Source organism: Herpailurus yagouaroundi, unplaced genomic scaffold (genome assembly GCF_014898765.1).
Source record: "Herpailurus yagouaroundi ecotype Mexico unplaced genomic scaffold, PumYag 203, whole genome shotgun sequence".
In the NCBI taxonomy this organism is placed as follows: domain Eukaryota; kingdom Metazoa; phylum Chordata; class Mammalia; order Carnivora; family Felidae; genus Herpailurus; species Herpailurus yagouaroundi.
In genome coordinates, this window is record NW_024412434.1 from 9,525,583 (window position 1) to 9,546,501 (window position 20,919).

Sequence of the window (20,919 nt, forward strand, 5' to 3'; positions counted from 1 at the left end):
TGTTTGTTTTTAATTATATCTTCCCGTAATACTTTATTAAAAAAATATTGTGGATGTATTCTGAGACAATTGGAACATTAGGATCTAGTCTTTCCCTCATCCCATGCTTAAGTTTTACCAGCAATAATGCAAGAATCTTAGCTCCTTTCTGCATTTAAAAAGTTGATTCTGAATACAAACATTTTTGAACATACTCAACAAAATTTTGTATTAGCTTGGAATTATTTAATTTCTAATTTAATTTTCTCTTGTAAATAATAGAAAACCTACACATAGAAGCAGACCTGGTACCACAAACCTTTTTCTCGATTAAAACAGACAAAAATAAATATCCCACCCACTGGAGGCTTATTTCTGGGGAACTAAAAGATAACTAAAAGCCAAATCAGGGACCTGAATGTGCACAGTGAATGGTTATCAAACCATATATGAAATGGTATTCCTAACATTTACAGTAGCCCGAATGGGAAATGTGACATATGGCTTATTTACAAGGAGGTAGGCTAACTAAAGGGTAATGTTTGTTCCGATTTCAGTGTTGGAGTAAGGAAACTTTTTTACTCCTATAATTTTTATAAAAAGAGACATTGTTTCCTAACCTCCTTCCTAATACCTTTATTTTTAACTCATTTTATTATTGTTCATTTTATTATTAAGAGTAGTAGAAGCTCTAACACACCAAGCTTTTATTTCTAATCACTGCATGTCTTATTATAGTGCATGCTGTATACAAATTAGAGCTTTCTTAAATTCTTCTTTTAACTTGAGTTTTCATTTACTCTAATTTCTGATTCAAATTAATTATCTGAATTCTTTCAGTTGCTGATAGTCCAACCCCACCACCGCCACCTCCCCCAGATGACATTCCTATGTTTGATGACTCTCCACCTCCGCCACCACCACCCCCAGTGGATTATGAGGATGAAGAGGCTGCAGTAGTTCAGTATAATGATCCATATGCAGATGGGGATCCTGCTTGGGCCCCCAAGAATTATATTGAGAAAGGTAAGGTACAGTCATCACTGAATTCAGGTGAAGGAAAATAACCTAATTATAGAATTTTTAGAGCTATAAAGAACATCTGATAGTCTGGTGTTTGCAGCCCTTTGAATAAGCATTTTTGAGAGAGAGAGAGAGAGAACCCAGGGGAGGGGAGAGAGAGGGGGAGACAGCAGATCTAAAATTGGCTCCATGCTGACAGCAGAGAGCCTGACATGGGGCTCAAACCCACGAACCTGCAGATCATGACCTGAGCCAGAAGTCAGGCACTTAACCAGCTGAGCCACCCGGGCACCCCAACCCTTTGAATAGCCTTATCCAGCTAAGATAATTTAGTCAAACCTTATTTTCTATACATTTCCATTATAAAGGGATGGTCTTTATTTTTCAAATTAAAAGTGTATTATGTTAGATGTGCTTTTTCAAATGATGTAGGCTGGAGATGAACTTGCCCATTTGCATCTTACAGATGAAACCAGTAAGGCACAAAATAGCAGTTAAATGACTTACTAAAGATACAGAATTAGTAAAGATTTAAAGCAAAATTTCTACTCTTACAATTAAAAGGGAAACCTTTAGAGTTCTGAAAAATGTTTACAATGTGGCTAATCAGTTTGATTGCCTTTGAAATATATTCCCTTCCATTGGCTTTACTCGATTAAATGCCTTTAAGCATTTAAGTAGCTCTATAGCTCTTGAGACCTGTAGCATTCTCTTGTGCCCAAGTTTTGAATACATGGCTAAGAGGGAATTTGCTGTATTCCTTTTATATGTACGTGTGTGTATTTAAATTTTTTTAGTTGATACAAAGTTACATTAGTTTCAGGTTTACAGCACAGTGATTCAGCATCTCTGTAGGTTATACTATGCTCACTACAAGTGTAGCTACCATCTGTCTCTGTGCTGTGTGTACCTTTCTAAATATTTTTAAACAGGTACTCTACACACTGTTCAGGAAATCTCGAATATTCTACTTTATGTTTAGATTCTCTTGTACCTTCAAATAGAGATATGTTATGGTTATTATGAAGGTGATAAACTTAAATAGTCTTGAATTGTGTACCTGTAGTTCCTGGCTTGGAAAAGCAAATTTAACTTTAAATTGGGACTACTATGGAACTAATAAAAAGTTGATAAATTTGAAATATTATGGTTAATATTAATATTAATAATATTAATATATTTGGCAATAGAGCAGAATTTAAAAAATGTCTTTGCAGATTAAAATAATGGTCTTATATTAGTGGTCATCATACATGTTCTGTAAAACACCATATAATAAATACATATTTTTAAAGTTTATGTATATATTTTGAAAGGGAGAGGGAGAATCCTAAGCAGGCTCCACACTGCCAGTGCAGAGCCTGATGCAGGGCTTGAACTCAAAAGCTATGAGATCATGACCTGACCTGAGCCAAAATCAAGAGTTGGATGCTGCTTAACTGACTGAACCACCCAGGTGCCCCAAAAATATTTTTAACTTAAAAAAAAAAAAAACAAAAACTGGAGGTATAATTACGCAACAGCATTCTGTTAGTTTCAGGTATACAATGTAATGATTTGATATTTGTCTTGCAAATGAAATATTTTTAAGTTTGCCAACTCTAGTCTGTTTTGTTACAACTAGTAAGCCCCACTGTTGTAGCACAAAAGCAGCCATAGATGCTACATAGTGAGTGGATATGTCTGTCCATGTTCCAATAAAACTTTATTTATTTATTTTTTATGTTTTATTTATTTTTGAGAGAGGGTGGTTGGGGAGAGGAAGAGTTGGGGGGAGGGGAGTTGGGGGGAAGGTGGCGGGGGGGCAGAGGATCCGAGGTGGGCTCTGTGCTGACAGCAGTGAGCCCAGTGTGGGGCTCAAACTTCCGAACTGTGAGATCATGACCCGAGCCAAAGTCAGATGCTTAACTGACTGAGCCACCCAGGTGCCCCCAATAAAACTTTATTTACAGAAAAGGTAGTGGCTTGGATTTGGCCATGAGCCATTGTTTGCTGACCCATAGTCTAAATCAGAGAGTTGAGATTTAGTAGGATTGTATTTAAAGCCTTTTTTTTTTTTTTTAAGTTTATAATTTTGAGAGAGCACACACATGAGCAGAGAAGGGACAGAGAGAGAGGGAGAGAGAATCCTAAGCAGGCTTCATGCTGTCAGCATGGACCCCGATGTGGGGCTCAGTCCCATGAACCACGAGGTCATGACCTGAGCCGAAATCAAGAGTTGGGTGCTTAACCGACTGAGCCACCCAGGCACCCCTCTATTTAAAGTATTTTTAAATAGTTACTTTTATAATGAATAAGGCCTGGTTTAATAGGATTTTAGTTGAATGTATTGATAGTATGTTATGACTGTTTAGAATCTAAAAGCCAAATTCTTAGGGTACATTAGCTGAACTTTAACCTACTGTGTGCCATTCTTATCATATCCATTTATATTATACTAGCATTATGTTCAGTTTTGAGTATCACACTTGAAGATCCTGCAGACAGGAATGCCTTCAAGAGGAGAATATTCAGGAGGCAAAATATCTGGGAAGTGTACCTATAACGTGAAACAGTTGAAAGCAGTATTTCTAAGTTGAGGAAAGGGTGGCAGAGGAACTAGATAGCTGTCTTCAAATTTTTGTCATGTAGGATTAGAGTATTAGACTTTGAGTTTCAAAAAAATCTGACAGTACATACAGAAGAAGGGGGAGTTTAGCTATTTATATGAATCAGATTCTGGAGAGTGGAATGGACATTGAATTTTCATGATTAAATTCTTAGTAGTAAGCCTTATTATATGAGAGTATATGCATTGGAAGGAGGGGAGGTTGGCTGTGATCAGGATTGATTTACAAAAGGACTTGGAAAATAGAAACAATTAATTTGATTCAGTACTCTTATCAGCTGTTTGTCTAAGTGGAACTAAAAATTCTGAATAACTTTGAGGATATGAGGCTTTTGTCACGATCAGTTCAAAAGTCATCTACACTACACAAACTAACCCATTTTTACTCTCAGTACAGAGAAATTAGTGTTACCAACGCTAATAAATAATAAATAATTGACACATTAGTATTACGTTGGCTATTTAAAATATTACAGTGTTTTCCTTACTAATGGTTTTCTAGTAATCACTCATTTTCTTGAGTGGTTATTTAGCCAAAAACAATACCAGGATAATAATTTATTCTGTATGTTGGATAGGTTGGTGAGCTTGTAATCACAGTACTGATCTGCTGCAGGATTAAAATGGAGACAAATGGACTTGTTGAGTTTACTTAATACAGTTTTGTAAAGGGAAAAAAAAGGTTGCCTGTTTTAATTTAGTAAATGGTGCTATGGATCAGTGCTTCAGGTCTGTTCTTTATTATAATTCACTAATTTAGAATAATTATGAGGAGAAGCTATCTTTCTTAGGGGAAAAGTGAGTTCCAGAATATCTTAAGTATCTTAAGAATTGTTTTAAGAAAAAGATAACATGATGGGGCGCCTGGGTGGCGCAGTCGGTTAAGCATCCGACTTCACCCAGGTCACGATCTCGCGGTCCGTGAGTTCGAGCCCCGCGTCAGGCTCTGGGCTGATGGCTCGGAGCCTGGAGCCTGTTTCCAATGCTGTGTCTCCCTCTCTCTCTGCCCCTCCCCCGTTCATGCTCTGTTTCTCTCTGTCCCAAAAATAAATAAAAAAAGTTGAAAAAAAAATTAAAAAAAAAAAAAAGAAAAAGATAACATGAGGTAATCAGTGAAAATATGACATACCATTTCACATACACTAGAAAATTGCATGTAATTTCAGAACTATCAGGCTATAAAGGCAGAATGAAGGAACAATAAAATTCATAAACCAGTTGTTTGGAAAACTTGTGATTTTTTTGGTGACTGTCCTTTCCATAGTACTGTTAAAAAGGAAATGAATATTTGAACTTAAAATAATCAAATACCACAGAATTGCAAACAGTTCTCAAAGTCTTTTTTTAATTTTTTTAAATTTTTTAACGTTTATTCATTTTTAATTTTTTTTTTTCAACGTTTATTTATTTTTGGGACAGAGACAGAGCATGAATGGGGGAGGGGCAGAGAGAGGGAGGCACAGAATCGGAAACAGGCTGCAGGCTCTGAGCCATCAGCCCAGAGCCTGACGCGGGGCTCGAACTCACGGACCGCGAGATCGTGACCTGGCTGAAGTCGGACGCTTAACCGACTGCGCCACCCAGGCGCCCCCGTTTATTCACTTTTGAGAGAGTGCAAGTGGGGGAGGGGCAGAGAGAGAGGGAGACACAGAATCTGAAGCAGGCTCCAGGCTCTGGGCGTCAGCGCAGAGCCCCATGTGGGACTCGAACCCATAGACCGCGAGATTGTGACCTGAGCTGAAGTCGGCCGCTTAACTGAGTGAGCCACCCAGGCGCCCCTACAGTTCTCTAAGTCTTAATTAATGGGTCTTTTCTCACCTATTTACCACTTAAACAACAACAAAAAAACCCCCATCCTGTTGGGGCACCTGGGTGGCTCAGTTGATTAAGCGTCTGACTTCGGCCCAAGTCATGATCTCGTGGTTTATGGGTTTGAACCCCACATTGGGCTCTGCTGACAGCTCAGAGCCTGGAGCCAGCTTCAGGTTCTGTCTCCCTCTCACTCTACCCCCGCTCATACTCAGTCTCTGAAAAATAAATAAACTTAAAAAAAAAAAAGTTAAAAACCCTGTTGACCTTTAAAATGTGTAAGTTGTTTTTCTTTCTTTTTTTTAAATCTAGGGCTAGCCCCGTAAATTACATGTATATTTTCTGTGGATGAGTAGGATGAGATTTACCTCCCAGGAGATGTGTATTTTCAAATTAGATAGCTTGGGTTGTTACCTGATTTACTGATTGACTCTGTAGCTTTGCCCAGTACTTTGGGGAAATGTTGCTTTGTGGTGGCTGGCACTTAGTAGATATTTGTACAAATGAAACATCCAATACTAAAATAGGAAGATCTTTCCTGGATGGATTGGTTGAAACTATTGATTTCTAGCTAGTCAAATTGTCAGTTTTATCCTAAGACCAAGCCAGTGATATAGGCACTGACTTACCTGTATTTATTAATGTAAGAATTCACAATTTTCATACAAATGGTTGGTTTTTGCTATGCTATAGATTTAGTTGGCATTACATTTTAAAATTCAGTTAATGCTGGAAATGGTGCACTTACACTTACATGGTATTTCAACTCTTTTTTCCATAGTTGTGGCAATATATGATTATACGAAAGACAAGGATGATGAGCTATCATTTATGGAGGGTGCAATCATTTATGTAATAAAGAAGAATGACGATGGCTGGTATGAAGGAGTCTGCAATCGAGTGACTGGTCTGTTCCCTGGGAACTATGTTGAATCAATCATGCACTATGCTGATTAAATTTTTTGCTTTTAAAGTAGGTTCTTACTATTCAGTCATACTGTGGGACTATTATGGTTAACAGAATTGTCTTAAAATGTTTTCAAACGTGCCCATATTTTCAGGACATGCTGTTTTATTGGTATAATTGAATGTCTACCTGTAAGCATAAGTCTTTGAGGCAGTTTGTGTATTGCTAAACAGCAATTAATACAGGAGGCTGTCCATACCTGATTATGCTTATGTACTTACTTACACAGTTAACTTTATGACCAGCCTAAGTATTCTGGGGGTGTGGGGTAGAATATTTAACAAATCATGATTCAGACTGTACCATTACATGTTTCCGTGCAGCATGGTTACTAACGCTATGTCAGACTAATATTAAAATCAGAAAACTTCAATCCTGGTGCTGGTCATACTTTTTGTTTAGACTTTCTCATTCTTGAAATATATTTGTTTAAAGCATGCATACAAATTTATGTATTGAAATATACTTAAAAAATCCAAGATGCTTCCAATTTGTGTAACATTTACTTGGAGTACTCGTACTTAGGTCTCTTGAAACGAATTGAGTCTCTAAGGTCTCCATGTGAAACAAAACAAAGGGTTATCTGTAATGTTGTAATTTGTACCTAAGTTTTTTAATGAGTAAATTTGCATTATAAATTTTTTCCATTCATAAATAAGTGAACCAAAGGTTTTTGTCCTTTCCTTCACTGGTTTGCTTTTAAAATGAATAAATAAATAAAGTATACTGATTTATTGCAGAATTATGGTTCTATTTTCTCAATATAGTAACTGAAAAAAAAAAATACTAGCCTTATCTCAACCTGTCCCAATGGCAGTGATGGATTTTTGCAGATTTAAAATCTGAGATGGGTATTTACAAGTCAATCTACTGAATTCCTTTTCTAACGTAATTTTTTCAAAGCTAAGAAAATGTGTCAAAGTGTGCACATTCTGTTAAGTCAAATTCTTAGGGACTGCTCTTATGTCCTTGTTTTCCAGTGGGCTGTTGTATAGTGGTTCAATAAAAGGAAACTGTAAGTCTTGTTTACGTATTGTTTTTGTAGAAGTGGGTGCAATGGACTTTTCAATAGGCACTATTAATCCATTACCTGGCACTAGCAACATAAAACGGTTTTAAAAGGAAAATAATTTAAAAAACGGTGGATCATGTATTAATCAGTGAACAGGGATCTATACCTGACCAACAGATTTATATTGTCTTTTGAAATAACTAAAATGCAACACATGCACTTTGTGTGTCTCCTCTTAATTTAAGGGAAGGTTGGCCGGATGTTTTTTCTTCTCTTGTGTGTAATTCTGTATTGCCTAGGATATTAAAGTAGAGCACTCACATGTGGGTTTCTGTGTATTGAGGCTTTGTTTGGATTTCAAATTGCAGTTATGTACTGGGCGTTACAGACTTGTAACAGCATAGTAAATGGTAAGACTAGTGCAAAAACATTTATTTCTGAAAATTAAAGGCCATTATTGCTACCAAATCAATGTGACTGTTGTATATGCATTTGCCTTTGTTAATTTTAAACATGATTTCAGTATCACTAGTGATCAGCTAGCCACCTTTTTCATTTTTTCAAGTGGAATGTTCTCTTAATTTTGTATATAACCTGTTTAAATTTTATGTACAGTCTTTTATAATAAACCATTCTCATATGAATTTTGGATACTGTTAAAATCTTAACTAATGTGGATTGAGATGTAGACTTCACAACTTTGTGACCTTGACTCCTATGGTGAAACAAGATAAACCATTTGAATTTTAACATTGATTATTTATTTGTGTAATGGCTTTACATGTGGATCTTAACAGTGTAAACAATACCACATATAACCATCAAGATACCTCTATTAGGATTTACAGGACTAGAGTGACAGATTCAGATGGTTTAATTACATTTAAAAAGTTTTCTGAAAAACTTTGCCAATAAAAAAATTGCCCATCAATAAGGTTGAAATGATTTTCTTTAAATGATTTTTGGTTATCTGCACGTGAAGCAAAGTGTATTTCACAAAATTCCTTAGGCACAGTCTGGTAAAATAGCTGCCAGAAATAACAAAGAGTTGTCATTTATCCCTCGTGAGTACAATTTCTGAAAGCTGTATGAGGGCGTCTCTTTCAGGGGACGGTCGAAGTTTACTGATCTCTCTCACTGCTTCGTGGCAGTACCGCTGGGCGAGGTAGGTTGTCTGTTGCACACCGTCACTCTGCGGGGGCGGGTACAGAACAAGAGAACAGATGCATCACTCACTGGATCAGCTCCGAATTCCCTGCTATAGTAGAGAATTAAGATGTACTTTCGAGATCAGGTTGATCAACAGCCAAACTATGTTTCAAGTGTCCTCCAACTCCTCGGTTCAGCTGCTTTAGGCACTTTTCTCAGAATGAGGCTAACAAAGCAGCGAACTCATCTCAAATAGCCATTGCCTTTCCCTAGTTTTTAAGTATTAGTTTTTAAAAAGTTCTACATGTATACAGTATCAATTTTTAAGTGAAAAGAATCTAACGTTAAAACAATATATAACAAAAGTACCGAGCCCTTATGATGAAAATCAATACTTTCCTCCCTCCAAAGGCACAGTCATCTGTTGGTTTTGAGGTCTTAATTAGCAACTTTAGTTACTAGCTATTGCCTTCCTGCTGAGGAGGAGGATTTAGCCCACCCACCCTAGGCCTCTTATTTTGCTAATTCTATTGCCATCTTTTCTTAATTACTTTTGTCATGATGTAGCATCAACTTTTCACTTTATCTCCAGGATATCCTATCCTATCAAGTGCTCCTATTCTTTATACATTTACACTATAGAGATTTGCATTCTCTCTAACCATGTTTTTATGTTGGTTCTAAAAGCTGAACACTAATAAAATACTATTTCCGTAATGTAAAAATACATTTACTGCAGAATCAAGTCATGTACTATAATTTCATCTCCCTCTCCATGGTTCCAAGCTCACAAGGCCCCTATTCAGAATAGAATATTCGTAACATTGGTCTGAAAGGTTCTGATTTTCTGTACTTTACCAACTGACACAAAACAGGACACGTTTCAGTTTGCCCTGCCTTAGTGTACAGGAGCCCACTTATGAATGTAAATGCTTCCTTTTCTTCCTCTTTGGGAAAAAACTCCTGATCCCCAATCTTTCCACTGCCTTCATCATTCTGTTCATTGTTTAGACGGACTGCCTCAGCTCTAACAGACAGTTGTCTTCATCAAACTGTAGTTCATTCCACTGGTTTGAGTGCCTGCATCTTTCTCTTTCCTGATGTTTCCATGTTGTTCCTGAAATACATCCAGAGATAACTCAGAGAATGGGTACTGAAAGTCAACCTTATAGTTTTAAGTTTATTTTGAAAAAGAAAGGAAATACACGAGTGAGGGAGGGTAAGAGAGAGAGAGAGAACCCCAAGCAGGCTCTGCGCGGACGTCATGGAGCTGGATGCAGGGCTCAAACCCATGAACTGTGATTATGACCTGAGCCAAAGTCGGACGCTTACCCGAATGAGCTACCCAGGCGCCTCAACTTTATAGCTTTTGAGTGATGACTTCTGCCTTCACATTTAATGGATGGTTTGGATATAAAACTCTTGTTTTGAAATGTTTCCTCATCAGGGTGCCTGAGTGGCTCAGTTGGTCAAGTGTCTGACTCCGTCTAGGTTCAGGTCATGATCTTGTGGTTTGTGAGTTTGAGCCCCTCGTTGGGCTTTGTGCTGCCAGTGCAGAGCCTGTTTGGGATCCCCTCTCTTCCTCTCCTGCTCATGCTTGCTCTCGCTCAAAAATAAAAATAACCTTAAAAAAAAAGTTTCTTTGTCATTTGGAAGGCCTTGCTTTCTGCCTTCTATCACCTAGTGGTTTTGCAATACACTGAGCCAGTTTTGGTCTCTTCTCCTTTTGTAGGGGCCACTCTTTTCTTTGATTTTTTTTTCTCTTCCTGAAATATGTTACCTCATTGATCCTCTAAAAGCTCATTTTCTTCCCTTGCTGTTTACGTTTTTGAAGATCTGCTCAATTTCACGTTCTAACCCTTCTTTGGAGTTTTTCACAATCAAACTTTCTTAGAGCTTGTTCTTTTTTTTTTTTTAATATCCTGTTCTTGTTTTATGGATACAGTATTTTTCAACCCCCCCCTACTGATATTTTTCTCTGTTTCTGTCCATCTTGGTCTCAGCAAGCATTACTCAACTATTTAGTAATCCTACCAAGTAAGTCCTACTTGTCCATCTTTCATGAAGAAATAGGGACTAGGAGCTCGGGGTGAAAGGAGTTAGAATTCAGAGGTCTTTGGAGAATTTGTTAAGTGAACATTCTTGTACTTTTCTAAATGCATTTCTGCCTGGGCTCGTTGGAACTTCATGGTTTTGCTAAGAGCAACAATTCATTTTCCCTCTTCAGTCCCACTTTTCACTTCAGTGGTTGGTGGTACTATTCTGACACCAGAACCTCTCCCAGGCACATCGACTTCTTTATTAGCTAAAGCCCCTTCTCACACTAAGTTTTTTAGCAGTACTGCCAAACTACCCTCCACAAAGGTGGTAGCAAATTATGATGCTTAACAGTTTAGAGAGTTAAGAGAACTCTATCCTTGAGAGGGGCCTTGCTTTTTGGAAATCTTAAAAGTTATTATTTGGAAGTCTTTCAAGTACTGCACTAATCACAGATCTCAAACCACACACTGGCTCACTAAAAATTGCTTGCTCGTCTCATTCATTGATCTCTTGGCCCCAAATGACTCTGGATTTGGAATTTGGAAATAGGTCATTCTCAAAATACAGTTATCGAAACTAAGTATGTAAAAAGATCTGGCTTCTACAGAAAAGTTGAGCATATGCGGCCCTAGATGTGAAATAAGCTCACAGACCCTGAAGGTTAAACAGTCTGCCTGTGTAGGTTTTTTGTTTTTGTTTTTTTTTAAGTTACCATTGATCACAGTTGTAAGAGGGACGAGGAGAGCCCATGCTGGGTAGGCAACTGCAAGAGCCCCACAACCTGGCTGTGGCCGAGACAAGAGCTTACACCAGGAGGCACAGCTGGGCGACATGGAAAACAGCAGTGCTGCCAGTGGATTTGGGGAAGGCTGGTTTCAAACTAGTGAAATCCTAATATCCAAGCCTTACCCAACGCCAATTAAATTAGTCTTCAGAAAGACTTCTAGAAGGAAAAAGAATTATACAAGTTTCTCCCTCTGTTTTTGCCAAATCAACAACTGAACACACTTGGTTTTGCATCTAAAATTTGTTACATTATTTGGCTAAAGAACTTTGCCATGTTGTAAAATAATCTTTGTAAGATAATCTTACCTGTAATACGTATTGTTGAGCTCTGTCCACATCTCCTGGTAAACTGAACCGTCTCATTATCATAGCATTCATTTCTGGGAACTAATCATAAAGAAAGAAAATCTATTTACTGCTCTTGTGAGAATCAAATGTTCTACCACTTAAGTTTGTAACAATAGGAAAAAACAAAAAGGTGGTTACATGTTTAGATGATGTTGGATGGGGGGGGCCAGTAAATTGTAGCAATTAAAGCAGCAGAGCTAAGAGAGACACCCATTTCCAAGCCCAGGGACTGTCTGATGCTCAGGAGAGGCAGCTGTTGATGTTTGTTCATTCTGGGGTTCTTTCTATTCTATCCTTGGGCCCAACACTGAGTAAAAGAGAGTGAGGGAACAAAGTACATCCCTAACATCTCCTTATTGGCTGCTCTTCTGGTCCTCAAACTTTAGATTGAACCATAATCATCAGAGGCCTGTTGGACCACTCCCTCAAAGTTTGCCACTCAATAGGGTTGGGACCCAGGCACGCATTTCTAACAGGTTCCAGATGATGTGGGTTTTGCTGGTCTCTGCTAACATTTTGAAAAACACTCGCTTAGGATGAGGCTGGGAATTAGGCATTCTACTTTTAGTGCTAAACTGAGTGACACTGAAAGCTACTGAAGGATCTGAGCAGAGCCCTGCCTTAGCAGCTCGAGTGGAACAGAGCAACGGATGCTCAACGTTGACTGCGCCCTGGAGTCACATGGGAAGTTTATGGCTGCTTGGATCTGCTCCCAAAGACTGTGATTGTATTGGGTGGGGGTCTGTCCTGGGCATCAGGATTTGAAAAGTTCGCCAGGTGTTTTTAATGTGCAGCCAAGGTTGAGAACCACTGAGTTACAGGAGACAGGTAGAGACAGGTTGCTGTAGCTGATTATAAAGAAGACCAAAGTTAAACTGTGGCACTAAGAGAAAAAAAGAAAATACATACATTGAAGATAAAAATCTATATTCTGTATTACTTAGCAATAATTCAGGAGAATTACCACCATTAACAAAATCAGGAAGTTAGGGCTCTGAGTCACTGCATTTTCTAGATGGGAAGCTCTAGTTCTGGTGCCGACATAGCTGAGTGGGCTTCAACCTGTGTGTCCTGGCCTCCTCCTCAGTGTCCCGAGGGAGTTCAACTATGGGAGCTAAAATCCATTAGCTCTAACAGCTTCTGGTTCCATGAAATAAGAGGGAAGATATATTTAGTTTTGGACACATCAGTGCTTACAGCAGTTGCCAGTTTTTCCCTGGCAGTGAGCCTGAAGTTGTTGTCCTGTAACCACCACCACGGTATTAGTAATCCTAGAAGAAAAAATAGGGCACACATAGAAAAACCTCAACCGGATGATGACAGAGGAAGAATTAAGAATGTTCCTTTCAGAGTCAAGTATGTGTCAGAACAAAGTTCTAAACACGTAGAGGTTGCTCACATGCTTAGAAAATGTAAAGGCCAGCAACTAGTTAGCACTTAAAACCAGTAATTTGTTTCAGTTAGTGACCTTTTAAAAGAATAAATTTTACACGAAACAAAATCAGGAAAGCTCAAATCAGTCAATTTTAGTGGTAAAAAGCAAAATTAAATAGGCATTTGTCTTAATACCACACTCAAACTGATTTCTGGAAGGCTATGCCCCCAAAGCTGATAATGATACTGTCCTGGGCATCTGGTAAATTACCTTGTTTATGGTATATGAGCTTTTCCTGCAACACCAACAAATATGGTAAAATGTGCTGCTTGGGTGGCTTCTCTGATTCCTTTTACTATAAAAAACATCGAGAAAGCAAAGTTTGAAGAAAATATTTGCATGGAGTGTGACTACATCCTTCCTTTAAACAAGTAGTGTGTACAATTTTAATATGCAAATACCAAACTCTTCCCTAGGCACTGCCCTGTCCCCTTACTGTGTAGGTGGAGAAATGAGAAACCTAACAAGGCTGTTTTAAGGGGAAAACCTTTTAAGAGTATGACAACTCCTATTCCGTGAAATATGTCCATAAACCAAACTACGAAGGTGATCGATAAATGTAGTGAGCTTGCTCAGACGAAACCTGTCTAACTCTTAAGGGACCAGCTAGTCACAACACCAACAGAAGCCTGTGCAGCTGGTGCAGGGGCTGGGGATGGTGACAGCAGTTGGAAGTACAGCTACAGGCTGACATTTAGGTCTGGTGACTTATCAAATAAGGGAAACAGAAGAAAGGAAAAGAGCTTTATTTGAGAACTAATGTAATCTCTCTCTCTCTCTCTCTCTCTCTCTCACTCACACACACACACACACACACACACACACACACACACACCACCAAAAACCACTTCCATTTTGTTTCTGAAGATCTCAAAATCCAACTTCTATACTTTTTAAAGATTCAACACGATGTTTCTGTTCTTACAGAAAATACGTATACACGTATACATGGAAGGACACTGGCATCATGGGGACCTCTCAGAAATGCCGAAACTTTCCTTAAATCCCCTGTACCAAGGTTATCAAGAAACCTTCAGGAGATGTCAAAAATAGTGAATTCCAAAGAGAGGGAGTTTCTGCTAAGTTGCTGGGTCCAACAAATTCCAATTACAAGACAACCCGCTGTGTGAAGTTAAAAAGGAAAAATGGCTTCCCAAGCTTGTTTGTCTTGGTGGAGACTCAGTGTTCGCAAATGGAAAAATGCAAGGGCTAATTAATTGGCAAACAAAATTCCCCTACCTGTGGAAAAGATTACAAACATCTCACAATGAGTCCACTAAATGGGTTAGGTTAACGACAAATCATGGAAGCAGACACAGAAGCTCTTCGTTGAGCATCGCCAGTGCAGAGAACTCCAGTTACCTGCTCTGCGGGAAGCCCCACTGGGGATCGGACAAGCTCCGCAGGCGCCAGCTTGCATCAGCATCAGCACTGGCACTGGTAATACATTGGGTAGTGATAGGAACACTGGTCTGAGAGGAGTTGGCGTCTAATTGTCTGCTGTGCCATTTACCAGATGTTTAATTTTGGCCAAGTTTGCACATCACTTTCTTATTTGTAGAATGGGCATAATACCTACCACAAAGAGGAGTTGTGAGATTAGAGGTAACGTATGAAAGAATCCTTTGCAGACCACAAAAACAATGCATTTTCATTAAATGAAGATACTGCACAGTCTTCTGTTATTTTGGAACTTGTTTTACCCTAAATCACTTTGAGCCCCATAAATATCTGACACATTTCTGGCCAAGAACCCCTTTTTTGCTGATATAATCTGTAGTGGAGACTAAACCTGATATTTTCTTTTAAAACGACAACGCTTTTTTGTACTAACTTTTGCCAATAAGCCACAGGACAGAAACAGCTGATCTACTTAGGAAGCAGGTTCTTTCCAGAGTCACTTCCCTCTTGGCCTCACTCTGTGTTCCCCTTTCTAGGCGGCCATGTGCCTTTTAACTCCCTTTTCCTACTGCCTTGTGGGCAGATGGGAACAGCACTGTCTGGTGAGGGTGAATGGGTACCTCGTGACGCTGCATTTCCCAGTGAGACACCCGTAGCACTGTGGTTAAGGACGTGGTAAGCTTCTGTGTATTCCTTTTCCTTGCCCCGCCCCCCTTTTTTAAACCAGTATTTTTAAATCTCTTATGTATTACTGACCACATATAGGTTGGGGTGATACAGGAATGATCCATTTTTCCCCAACTTTGTCCCAGTGTATCTGAAAGGAGAACAATTCACAACTCCTTTGTGTAGAAGAAAGTTAATTAGTTTCTGTTGAAATAGGTTCATAGTGAAACAATCAGAAGAGGCATCCATTCTCCATCCATCATCTTAAAAGGTTCAGCGGAGTCAGCTGTTAGTGTCCTGGGGCTCATGACAATTATTTGTCATTGTTAAGATTTCTAAAAGTACGGCACATCAAGCTTTTTAGTAGACTACAAGCTTCTTTAGGAAAAGGCTTGTTCCTTAGTCATCTTGATAACCTCAGGGCCTCACTGAAAGAATCCTCACTGAGCTGGCAGCCTCCATTCCCTCCATTCCTCCTGTTCCTGACTCAACATTTACTAAACAGCGTCTGAATAGACTGTTTGGAGTCTGTACAGACAGCAGCCAGTGACTGATCTTTCTGGCCTCAGGCATGCCTTTACGTTTACATGGTTTATGAATCCTCCGTTTTGTGGGTTAATAGTAAAAAAGAAAATGTTCCTTGCTCATGCGTTAATGTATACAAAGAGGATTTTATAAATTCTGTCGGAACTTAGCACATGTATTAATATTATTGAGTTTTGGGCTGGCAAGTTAGTCTCATGAGGAGAAAGAACCCATCTATAACACCTCGTTCTCTTCTCACCTCTGCCTCAAAATTCTGAGAGGACAGAGCCTGGTAGTGAGGACTGCTATTTCCACAAAGGGCTTCAACATCTCCTTTTGGGTGGGTGAGTGGGTACTTCATTCCTCAGTTGACTGATGTCCACTAGCGTTGGCCAAGATCACCTGGTCCACCCCGCCCCTTCACCCCCGCCAGCTGCTAGATTCCCTTAAAGGAGAATTACCCTGGTTATGGCTCTGCTAGACAGTGGACAAAAGATGATCTCTCCTTCCCTGGGTGGGAAATTGATCAAAAGCAAGGTCACTGGTTTCAATAATGTCAAAACAGAATCCCTGAGTTCTACGGAAGACATAGTTTATCTCTGTAAATTGTGAGAAAGAATACAGGCAAATCTCTCAAAAACTAAAAGTTACTAAAATTTTAGACCAAAGAACTAATAATTCTTCATTTCATGGACTGGTGATGAACATGTTACTGCTTTGCTAAATACCGGACTAAATACGCTGCAAAGTTACAATCTATTAAAAAGATGTCCAAATGCCAGCCAATGTCCCACTCACTTCAAACCACACTTGGCCCAGCCACAGCCATGTGGCCGGCCTCCAGAGCAGGCTCTGGAAATAAATGTCTGCCTCGCCAGTCCCTGCGGCATCTCTGAAGCTTCCTAAGCTTTTTCATCCACGTGAAGGAGAATATGAAGGCAGCTTTTACTTACTTCCTTAATTGACAGTCCCTCAATCTGGAGAAAGAAAGAACTATGTGGTTCTAGTTGTCCTTGTAAATGTTCTTGACATTTTGAGGCAATGGCCAAGGCCCTCTGAGAGCAGCAAACATTCTCATTAAACTTCTAGAACTGCAGAATTTCTTATGCTGGGAGGCCCTTCCAGTGCCTTTTTAAGGGGCTCTGAGGCACATCCCAAATCCAGTCCTATAATCAAGATGCGGAAACCATTCACCTTGTCAGTGCCTAAAATATACGGAAATAATCGTAATGCTACCTTAAACACATACAGCATTTAATTTACGAGGTACTTCCGAGCATTTTCTCAGTTAATCTTCAGTACGACCCTGAGGGGAAAGTTGTAATCTCTTCCGTTTCAAGTTTTATTCACAGATAAAGCTTAGAAGTAAAATGGCTGGTCCCAACATCTCAGCCCCAGGGCCAGGATCAAATCTAGGTCCAGGTCTCTTACCTGAATGCTTTCCCGTATCTCCCCTATCAGCTTACCTAAATGCTTACCCCATACCTTCCCATCAGCTGTGCCTGGAGCAGACAAAGCAGTGTGTCCAAGGGAGTTTGGAAAACCTACCTGTTGGCAAGCGAACAGGACAGGGCCGGTGGCTAACCCAAGCTTCAGATCTGCCGACGTTGGTTTGCCCATCCGGTCAGAACACGAGGTGAAGTCCAACACGTCGTCTATTAGCTGGCGGAAGGGAAAGAGGGGCATCTAGAGCACCACATCCCGCATCGCGGCTGCCCCTCCCGCTGTGCCAACAGGCCACGTTCTTAAAAAGCAGCAGACCAACCTGAAAGGCTATTCCCACGTTTTTCCCGTATTGATAGGCAATCTCATGCACCGCTGGATCAGGGCATCCGAGGACAGAGACCTGAAGCAGAGAGAGAATTCTGAAATAAGCTGCTGGCAGGCCCGAGCCGGGCAGCCCCAGTCTGTGTGCACAGATGCATCCATCCGGTCCCTCAAATGAGAGGCAGTGAGGCTGGTCAGGAGATACTGCAGCAGAGGGAGATCAAACATGCATACGATACTGGTGCTTTTAATAAAAGGATGTCAGCTTCAGACGGTTTTTTCAAATTTTAAGGAAACCACCTTCCACCCCTTTCCCAGGATAAGTCATCTTTCCCACTGCTTCCGGCACTCGGTGCTAAACCTGGCCTAAATGTTGGCTTTATTTTTATTTTTCTATTGATGTAGACCTTATTTTAGGGCTAGCTAGTCTGATCTAATCACACATGATGTTGCTATATATGTATTTCCTCATTTGTAGTTTCTTTTAATACTAAATTTTTGGTGATTTCACTTATTTCTCAAATGCAGCTATTTCCTCACATGTGTGAAACAGCCTCAGACCTCGCGCTTCTGACATCCTGTTTTCTCATTCTCAAGGGTCTTCATGGTCCTACTGCTCCTGTATTTCTCTTGCAAGAAGTAATTAACTACATGGAAACTTTTTTTTCCCTTTCTTTTTCAGTGGAGGAGAAGTAAGACTTCTAAGCACTTTTTAAAACTCAAAAAAAAACTAGCTGGCTCCGGCCCTTGAGTGCCTTTCCCACTGCTCTGCTAAGCAGACCCTGCCACATTTCCAGAAAACAAAGACTGGGTAAAAACCGAAAGGAGGGAACAGGAATGAGGTCTACTCCACCGGAGAGGAAATGTCTACGCTGACTCCATGAGAAAGGCAGACGAGGTGCGGTCTCCTTCCCGAGGTGGGTCACTGATGATGAAGGATCCTGTCCTTCGTGACCCTCTGGTCGGCACCCTCTTTGCTCAGGCGTCTGTGTAGCCCAGTGGTGCAGACTCTGCGGTTAGCCTGCCAGGGGCGTGTAAATATGCCACGTATTACCACGTGAGCTTAGTGTATTACTTGGTATTTCTGGGCTTCAGTTTCCTCATCTGTAAAACGCAGGATCAAAAGCACTTAGCTCATAGGCCTGCTGTGAGGAACACACGCGATGCTGCTTTTAAACCTCAGCAGAGTGCTGGGCATCTGGCCATAACACTAGATGTTTGCTGTTGTTGTTAATTATCCTCCTCCTCCCCTTCTCCTAGGTGCAGGAACAGGAGCTGGGTAGTGTCCATGCTCCGAGGCTAATTAAAGCCAGATCATACAATCTGGGCAACATTCTCTTAGCCCTGAGAATGTTTTTGATGACTTAATGAAGTCTGTGACCGCGTTAATGTTTGGCTGCAGGTCCTTGATACAAATTTGCCTGTCATGAAAGGTCAGGTGGCCACTTGAATGAATAACAAACTCACAACCGCTTTCAACGGCACAGACCTGACCACTGACAGGCACGGATCCACGTACAGGAAGAGATTCCTCTTTTCAACCAAACTAAAGAATCTATGACACCAGCTGGGAGACGATTTAGAAATTTTGACAAGAGTCAAGATAGCCATCAACATGGCCGAAAGAGTAAGTGTGGTAAGATCTGGGCAGCCGAGGATGTGCTGAGCTCAGAACACAATGACACCCCCTTTCCAGGCAGAAATAACTCAGAGAGCGAGCCTGTTCATGCTGTTACTTCAACACAAAACAGCACAGAAATGCCAGCTTTCTTCCTGAAAAGTAAGAGATATTTAAAAACTCTCTTCTATTTCTAAACTCACTGGATTAAAATTTATGGAGTACATATGATGAGCACTTTACATTATCTTAGTTAAGCTGCACAGTGTCCCAGAAGCATTTCTTTTGTGGTTGATGATGATAAGAGCGAACAATTACCAAGCCCTCATCATATGCCAGGAGCTATTCTGAGATTTCTCGTGTATTAACTCACTTACGGGCCAGGCCTGGAGGCACAGAGAGCACCAGATGTTACAGGGCTGGGAAACGGTGGAATGAGAATTTGAACCCAAGAGTCGGACTCCAGAGACCATTCTCTTAATCACTTTATTACACTGCTTCCAAGGGGCGCAAAACAGAAGCCCAAAGAAGTCAAATCATGTGCCCGAGGAAGCAGAAAGCTGTGTGGTCTGGGCGCACCGCCCACAGCTCACATGCTACCACAGAAACGAGTGATACTTAGTGGGCAGCTTCCGCTTCATAGGCGGGGAAGGGACATTTCTGCCCAGATTTCCACGCCTGGGGTGCAAAGACCGTTCCTCAGTGCCCAGAGAATCCCGCTCCCCCACGCTGGGTAAGGATCGCCTGGATCCGCCCCATGCAGGTGGAGAAGTCACAAGCCGTGCAACACAAAAAGCACAGAGGAGGTGTGCGGACAGGACACAAGCGCTTCTTGTGCTCAGCGTCAGGGGAGAGGTGCCTCTTATCTTTCCAGATGTGGGTGGAGGATGAGGAATGACAGGGGAAAAGAAAGTGGAGCCTGGCTAACCTTTCTGTTGGAAGCAGGCCCACAGCAGGTCCTGCTGTACGCGTGTGGCTCTTCTGGGGGAAGAGGAGGAAGGTCTCAGAACGTTCTCATGAGCCTGGTCTCAGAGAGGCTGGGGAGCACAGGCTGCATTGCAGGGACCAGCACTTGGTGTTCATCAAGCATCTCTGTGTCACCAAGGAAGTTAAGACATCTATCCTGAAGACACACAGATGCCTCGTGTCTTCTTTATTAAAAAAATGGTGGAGATTATTGGAGCTCCATTCTTACATACAAAATATCGAAATGGGTGTTGTCATGTCAAAAACCAACTAAAAATACTGGGGGAGAATATATGCAACATAATATCATAGATAAAGTGCTAATATTCTTACTATATAAAGAGCTCTTTTTTGTTTTGTTTTAAAGTATATTTATTTTGAGAGAGAGAGACAGCGAGGGAGGGGCAGAGAGGGAGGAAGAGAGAGAGAATCCCAAGCAGGCTCCAGGCTGCTAGCGCAGAGATCATGACCTGAACGGAAATCAAGAGGTGGATGCTCAACGCACTGGGCTGCCCAGACGCCCCTGTAAAGAGCTCTTTAAAACTAGGGGCGTGGGGGGACCAAACACGTTAGAAGATGGGCAAAAGACACTGGCAAATAACAAAAACTGAAGATATAAAAATGGCCCTTAAGCACCTGAAATGTTCAAGTTCACTTAGAAGGGAGAAATGCAAATTAAAACCCCACTGCAATAACATTTTCTCATCTATCAAACTGGCAAAAACTGAAAAGCCTTACAACACATTCAGTGAGCGAGGCTGTGGGCAAACAGGCAAGAAGCTCACACACCCTGGTGGTGAGAACATCTGAGAGTACAGTC

At 40.6% G+C, this 20,919-nt stretch overlaps 2 protein-coding genes across 24 annotated transcripts in view; one reads left to right on the forward strand and one right to left on the reverse strand.

Annotated features, from left to right (window-relative positions):
* The window catches only part of ABI1 (abl interactor 1), a 147,150-nt gene extending 139,113 nt beyond the window's left edge, over nucleotides 1–8,037 (forward strand). For all 16 annotated transcript variants that reach the window (XM_040451158.1, XM_040451148.1, XM_040451154.1 and 13 more), the window contains 2 exons: nucleotides 820–1,005; nucleotides 6,201–8,037. In XM_040451158.1, coding sequence (XP_040307092.1) covers nucleotides 820–1,005; nucleotides 6,201–6,376 — 362 coding nt within the window. In that variant the 3' untranslated portion in view covers nucleotides 6,377–8,037. The remainder of the gene's footprint in view (nucleotides 1–819; nucleotides 1,006–6,200) is intronic.
* Nucleotides 8,038–8,136: 99 nt separating this feature from the next.
* PDSS1 (decaprenyl diphosphate synthase subunit 1) overlaps nucleotides 8,137–20,919 on the reverse strand; it is a 42,661-nt gene continuing 29,878 nt past the window's right edge. For 3 of the 8 annotated variants that reach the window (XM_040451168.1, XM_040451166.1, XM_040451169.1), the window contains 4 exons: nucleotides 17,514–17,594; nucleotides 17,297–17,410; nucleotides 11,680–11,760; nucleotides 8,137–8,590 (listed from right to left, as the gene is read on the reverse strand). In XM_040451168.1, coding sequence (XP_040307102.1) covers nucleotides 8,450–8,590; nucleotides 11,680–11,760; nucleotides 17,297–17,410; nucleotides 17,514–17,594 — 417 coding nt within the window. In that variant the 3' untranslated portion in view covers nucleotides 8,137–8,449. Of the gene's footprint in view, nucleotides 9,665–11,679; nucleotides 11,761–12,918; nucleotides 12,993–14,518; nucleotides 14,732–17,296; nucleotides 17,411–17,513; nucleotides 17,595–20,919 lie in introns of those variants that run through there. The other 5 variants (XR_005783368.1, XR_005783370.1, XR_005783369.1 and 2 more) reach the window with 5 other exon arrangements.